The 7203-nt window shown below is 36.5% G+C and overlaps 1 protein-coding gene across 1 annotated transcript; it reads right to left on the reverse strand.

The window, feature by feature from the left end:
- Nucleotides 1-4692: 4692 nt before the first annotated feature.
- On the reverse strand, nucleotides 4693-5194 carry LOC101581811 (60S ribosomal protein L26-like). Its single transcript, XM_012515348.2, has one exon. It carries the CDS (start codon nucleotides 5168-5170, stop codon nucleotides 4790-4792), a length of 381 nt encoding a protein of 126 aa, XP_012370802.1. The 5' UTR covers nucleotides 5171-5194; the 3' UTR covers nucleotides 4693-4789.
- Between the last annotated feature and the right edge of the window lie 2009 nt (nucleotides 5195-7203).

Raw genomic sequence — 7203 nt, forward strand, 5'->3', positions numbered from 1 at the left:
ATATCATGCTTAATGCTAGTGTTTAGTATGATTTTAGATGGAGGTGAGGACATAAGGATGAGAATAAAAGGGAGGTCCTGAGATATTTATCTTTAGAGATTCTGAAGAATTCTAATGTAACTGATAATCTGTACACAGACAAGATAATTCTGAAAGAGAAGCTAGCTTTAAATAAAATTAACTTTGAAACATGCGACACTTAGCATATCAATACAATATGATCGAAATGTAGAGGAAGTAGCAGAAGAGGTAAAGTAAAAAAGTGAGAAAGAATTCAGAGATGGAAATGAAAAGAAAATTTGGTGGGATGACGAGTACAGCCCACAAAAGCTTTTTCAAATGCATGGAGTATCCATCCCTAGCTCTTCCACAGAGTTTGTGGAAATCTTTAAGTAGCTTGAATGAAACTAACTCTTCGAGTTCCTGTTTCAAACTTACCTGAGCCCTGTCAAGTGCTTTTGAAAGAAAGTCAATATTGACTTGAAATCTTCTTAGATGGCCAAAGGGGATGACATCTGTCCACAGATAACAGAATTTTCTCTAAAGCTTATTTTTCACTCAGCTCTTCCTCAAATTCTACATAGCCTAGCAGCAGTTCCAGTTTTTCTATGCTGTCTTTTAAAATGCTCATCTCATACCAGTGGTTTCAGGTTTGGGATTTTTTTCCTTTCTTTTTCCCTTCTAGTGCTTCCTCCCAAACTCTACTGCCTTCGTAAATATTTCCATTGTTGTCATTAGGCACATGTCTAAATATATCTACTGTGTCAGAGCACCACAACACTTTCACTGCCTGAAGAAAAAGATTCTTCAAAAAAATTGAAAAGTGCAAAGATTGTAAAGATTTACAGGCTAATATAATTCTTCCTGTTACAACTAAAAATCCTGCAGTGGCACTTTTGCCCTACTTTATGCCAAAGAACAAGAGGAGGAAAGTGGGTAGACCACTGTGAAGTTTTGTCAAGAAAATGGCTATCGTTTGAGTCTGAAGATTCAAGTGTAATGTGCTTTGGCAGAAGAAAGATAATATGGTTACTTTATCTCCAATATAACTTGATAATGTCATCTCTAATTGCTGAAATTCCAGAATTATTACTTAATGTTGTAATGGCTGCAGGCAACAGTATACTTTGGGGGCTACCCTAAGTGTGATCCAGCACTAACAGTCCCAACGTGTCATGATTTCTCCCTTTCTTTTTTATTTCCTCCCTTCTTTCCTTCTGCTGATTGTGTTTATAAGTGTGACATTTCCTTTTAAAAATAACACTTTTAAATAAATAGAATAAAGTTCAAGATAGCATAGAGAAAATCAGTTATACTTAAATACAGTTTAAAAAATTTTAAAGGTTTCATGTACACACAGAAATATACGTATATAATTAGCATGTTAAGTAAGAAACAGTATAATATTTTGAGAGAACTACAATGACTAGAAAGTGATGTGAAATATTTGTTGATGAAGACACTGTTTGGTACCAGTGTTATTATCATTTGCCAAGGTTTATAATTATTGGACAAGCTAGTTATCAAGTAAACACTGGGAAAAATTAAGATGTATTTTTTTTTCTATTTAAGTTGGCAAAATTTATGGCAAGATTTGTGTATACCCCCATGGTATGAACTACATGATTTATTTATTGGCTACTTCCTAACTCCCAGAAGCTGGGGAATACTATTGTATATGCCAGCATGGAGAGGTGCTTTTTGTTGAGACAGTGACCAAAGATATCCTAAACTAGGACCCATGTCTATTTTTCACATAAATTATTCCTATGGCAACAGATTACAACAGGGAAAATCAATAGTATTTTTTCTTTGATTACATTCATAAAAAGGGAAAGAGGAGCTGTGTAATCTAGGAGGAAGACAACAGAGTATTTAATTTCAGACTGGGACTGAGAACTATTTCTTTCATAGTATTAGATTGACCCAGAAATGAATTAGTCAGTTTTGAAATAAATTCTGAAATGCAATAAGGATTAAGTGATTTTGAGAGCAAAATAGCAAACTCAAACAAGGTATGTATGAACAAACTATGTGGGGTTCAATCACAACTTTTTTTTAATCCTGCGAATAATTTCTTTGTATCATAGTTTTTAGTTCTCTAACACAAATATTATTCACTAATTCCTAAGATTAAACAAATACCTAAAATTCTGAGCAGAGCATATAACATAGTTCATAGCACTTAAAAGGTACTGCTAGTATATTACTACTGTCAAAACTTTCACCACTAATTAGTTACCTAAAAATTAAGTTTTTACTGTGTGTCGATCACTGAGCCATGTATAAACTATCTCATTGTTTCAATTTATAGATCCTGAAATAAAAGCTATAATTATCACTAAATTATATTTGAGGAATTTAAATTTTGAAAGATAAAATGACTTTTTAAAAATGTGAACCGTGTAGGAAAATCCAGTGTCAGAGTATGAAACCATTTTCTCGTTTTGCAAACTCCCTCTCCCTACCTACCCATGCACGCAAATCATTACATCCCAGCATCATTTCTGTGGCAGTCCTGTGAGGGACTTGAAGGCTTCTAACTGATCACTCTTCTGCTATTGTTCCATTAAAAAGTGAGTTTAAGTTTTCCTAAGTTGTAATATTATTTTCCAAGAGTACTTATTTCAACCCGACAATACACTCAGTCTCTGAACATCCTATTTCATACTTGTTCTTTCATTTTGGGTTTTCTATTTTGTTCTCTGAGGTTTTAGAGCTTGTCCCAGGAATGAATTCCTTTTCTTAGTGTGTAGGAGCAGGCTGTGCTTGGGCTTTTGACATTCCACTTTGGATTTTACAAAGGGCTCTATACACAATCACTTTTACAAGCCTTTAATGCAAAACAAGTGATTGCCTAATGCTAGTAAGCATCTGAAGGCGGGTCAATTGGCTCCATTTTCTTAAAAAAGAAAAAACAAAACTTTCATTTCCATCTAGAACATGATTGCATATTGTAATATAGCACCACAGAATAGTGGAAAAGTTAAAAGATAAGCTTTAAAACAGAATACAGATTCATATATACAAAGAGCATCATTTTTAAAAGGAAATAAAAATGCATGACAAAAGGATTTCTCCACCATAGCACTGAAAAGAACTGCATAGGTCTCAGGTGCTTTCAACTTCTAATCACAGCTTTACTTGCATTTAACAATTTCCATTGAGTACATTTTTTAATTTTTTAAAAAAACATCTGTAGGAAACTACAAGTTATGACAAAGAAAGCTCAGATAGAGTAAAATCTCAGATAGAGTAACAGGTCCTAAGAGTTGTTTTGTGGAATGTTTCATATTTTGCATAACCTGTATTTGATGAGTGATTAAAGGAAGTCTCTTATAAGCATAGAAATACACTATTTTAAAAATACCTAAACCTGTTGTTGTTTTTTAAATGCTGTGTTTTTATACTCTATGAGAAAACTACTGTCATTTCACTGCTTCTAAAAGAAAGCTTATCCATTAATTGCAAAGCCAGTGGTTTTTTTTAAATGGAGGAAAAATACAGTTTTTAACAAAGGCATTATTCTTATTATGTTTTCTATTACAATTCTTTTCTATGGAAGCAATTCACAGTCCAATTTAGCAGTTCCTACGTTTTACTTTAAAAACTAAAATAAATATTTCAGTGAATCAAATGGTTATCTTATGGCTAAAAATGATCTTACTAATTATTTTATCAGCATAGGTATATTTTATACATTTACTAATGATCATACTGAGAAATTACTGTGCACTGCAAAAGCTATTTCTTTTCATTTCTGTATTTTTGGGAAAGGTCTACAGAGTACTGAGGGTCTCACTACTAGATGGGACTCGTAGTGATTCTTCTGTTTATAGCCTCCCAAGAGTTGGGATTACAGGCGTGTGCCACCAAGCCCAGCCTCTTTTGCTGCCTCAGCGTGCCCTGGGGGGTGGCCCCTGTGCCTGCTTGCAGGAACTTTAATCCGCTAAGCTATTTAGCCTGCACACCAAAGCTATTTCTGTTTTTGTATGTTCATTTGTTTGTTTAGTACAAGTATATGTTTTGCTACTTGATAATGTGCTAGGGAAACCTTGATTACCTCTGATCCTCTGAAAGTTAGAGATAATTTCCACGCTGTATTAGTCTGCCAGTGATAAAATATAATGCTTGTTGAAGAAATGTTTGAAATAACTAGGTCTCAGGCTCAGCAGAACTCTCCATACCCACTGGCCAAGAAAACAACTCATTTCTTTACTCATGCATTCCAAAACCAAATAGTTATGGAGAAATTTCTGCATGTGAAGCAGTGGACATTTGCCCTCGTAGATCTTACACTTTAGCAGGATAAGGAGAGCAAACAGACATCAGTCAAAGATTAAATTAAATATGTAAAATGAAAGGTTTCAAAAGTCTTTTAAAAGTTGGATGCCTGAGGTAAGGGGAGAAAGGAGGGTGCATTTGCACAAAGTGGTTTCCTACCGTTTTCCTATGCTGGATTTTTGTCTTTGCACCTCTTCTATGGAAAGGTAAAACTTATCTGCCTGTACTTTCAGGGGCATAGGGCATTTAGAAGATGGAGTCAAGTTAGAATGTTAGTCAAAGGGGAGAGTAACAGAAAAGCTTCCGGTAAAGGTTGAAGCTTTAGGGCCTGCTAGGCCACACTGAATTGTTTTATTTTTATTTTTATTTTTATTTTTATTTATTTATTTATTTGTTTATTTATTTTTCGTTTTAGCATTTTTAATTAGAAGTTACACACAGGAGGACTTTATTCCTGCATCTTCTCAATCGTTTCTTCCTTGTATTTGCCCTTTTCCTTTCCTACTTAGCGAGACCTGGCTTTCCGTTCCAGGGTCTTTTTGCGGTCTTTGTCCAGTTTTAGCCTGGTGATAACCACCTTACTGGGGTGAATGCCCACGTGGACAGTTGTGCCATTTGTCTTTTCCCGCTGCACCCGTTCAATGTAGATGACAAACTTCTTCCTGTAAACCTGGACTACTTTGCCAATCTGTTGACCTTTATAGTGTCCTCGCACAACCTGAGCTTCATCATCCTTTCGGATGGGCAGAGAGCGAACATGATATTTTTGTCTCAGCTCTTTGGAAAGAGGAGAAGACATAATTTTCCTGCGAATGTGGGAAGGTGCATTGAAATGGCTTGTACAGTTTTTGCTTCGGTCTGAAGTCACAAAAGGATTAAACTTCATTTTGGCCGCTGCAACTCCAGCGATGGCCGCAAAAGGGCTTTATTTTTAATCTGAACACGTTGAAACTGATCTGAAGGGTTTCCAGCACAGATATGGCCAGGATGCACTTGGCCACAGCATGCAGGCCCTGTGTAAAAGCATTGCTTCCTAGGAACTAATTGATAAATGGTAGCTTTTAGTGATAAATTTGTAATTATTTTTAATGTTTTATTTTTTATCGTTTTAGGGATCCAACTTGGGATCTTGTACTTGCCAGGCAGGCACTTATGCCACTGAGCTGTATCCCTGGGCCCTGAAATTATTTTTGGAATTTTTTAAAAAACATATTTGTTTGTTGCAGAGTCTCACTACACAGGCTCGAACTCATGATCCTCCCTCTCTCAGTCTCCCCAGTGCTGGAATTACAGGCCTGCATCTCTACGTGTAGACTCTGGTGGGCTCAGCCTACCCTGGAGCTGGGCTGGTATGGCATGTGGTGTCAGACATGGAACTATGATCCCTGAGCTTGCTTTCCTAAGCTTGCCTAAGCAGGCACTTTAGTCCCCTGAGTTATCTTGCTGGCCCCTGAAATTATTTTTAAAAGTGATAAATTTTAGTTTTTGGACAATGAATCAGTTCATCAGCCCCAAATTGGGTCATAATGTCTGTCTGATAGGTCTTCATGACTTCTTTGTGAATTACCTTCCATCTACCTTGGAAGGCAGCATGTGTCGAAAAGAAGTATGCATTGTGAAGTTGGAATCACTTGAGTTTTGCTTCTGTCCCCCAAATTATAAGCCTTACTTCTTTAAACTGTCATATCAGTAATTCCTCTACTTAATCCAATTTCATTTTCTCATCATGCCTCTGTGTGGATCATTTAGTATGCTAATATACTTATTCATTTATAAACAATGTTTCTTTTTTCCTGTCTGTGTTCCTTTAACCTTCCAGATAATGTAGTATTTTGTTCTTTTGCAAGCTATGTAGCATTGAAAAGTTATGATTACCTTGTTGAAGCCACACTTTTTCTCTAAAATCTTTTTGATTATTTCCTGATTATTTCTGTACCAACCTTTAATTGGTCCTTGCTATAAGATTAGCATTTTAATGTGATACAAAGTGACCTAAAATTGAAGTATTTTGAAATCTATATATTATTTGGTACAGAATCTCACTACGCAGCTCAGACTCCTAGTGATCCTCCTATTTGCAGCCTCCTCAGTGCTGGGATTGCAGGTGTGTGTCACCACACCCAGACTGTTGCAGGTTCAGTGCAATCGGGGGTGGGAGGAGCAATGGGGGGTGCGGCTCGCATTCAGTCCTGGGCATTGAACCCCAGTCCCTGTGCTTGCCTAAGCAGGTGCTTAGTCCGCTGACCTGTCTTGTCGGCCCTATTCTTTATCTATTTTAAGTCGAATAGAAAGTAGCTAAGTTTAGACCAGGTCAGTGCCATCAAAGCTTTAAATTAATATCTGCCATATCTATGTCTTGGTCTTCTGGGTTACAAAATATCTGAAATGCATCACAGTGGAATCCATCTACAGAACAATATCTGGCTCACGAAGACAGAGTTTCTCAGACTGACACCCTCCCACCATCACTCTACCGTGAAAACAGATTCGCTGAGGGTATGGTGGAAGAAGATTGCTTTTGCTTAGGTGGCCAACAGTGATGGCTGCTCATGCCTTAATTACTGTTCTTGTCCTAATCTCCCTCTGCCTATGTCCCCTATAGAGTTTTAGCATGCAGCCATTACAATTTTTCTTCAGCTCACTGAACACACATTGGTGCATTTCTCTGTACCTTACCACTTACTGATTCCTTCATGTGGACGGTCAAACATTATGTCACACATTTATACCTACCTAGAGAAAGACTTGGCTTTTAAATTTCCATAGTTATCCCTTTCTATATAAAGCCTTCATCATGCCTTATACCTCGGTATTATTCTTTATATTATTTCTGAGATATTACGAGTGAAATTAGTGGACAAAGAAAGAGATGCAGATATATATTAAACTATATTAACTTTGGTGAAACAATTATTAAAA

This window comes from Octodon degus, unplaced genomic scaffold (genome assembly GCF_000260255.1).
Source record: "Octodon degus isolate 3935 unplaced genomic scaffold, OctDeg1.0 scaffold00059, whole genome shotgun sequence".
In the NCBI taxonomy this organism is placed as follows: Eukaryota; Metazoa; Chordata; class Mammalia; order Rodentia; family Octodontidae; genus Octodon; species Octodon degus.

What these genes read in the sequence shown, in the direction of transcription:
- LOC101581811 (XM_012515348.2), bottom strand. Translation starts at nt 5,170, where the DNA reads ATGAAGTTTAATCCTTTTGTGACTTCAGACCGAAGCAAAAACTGTACA.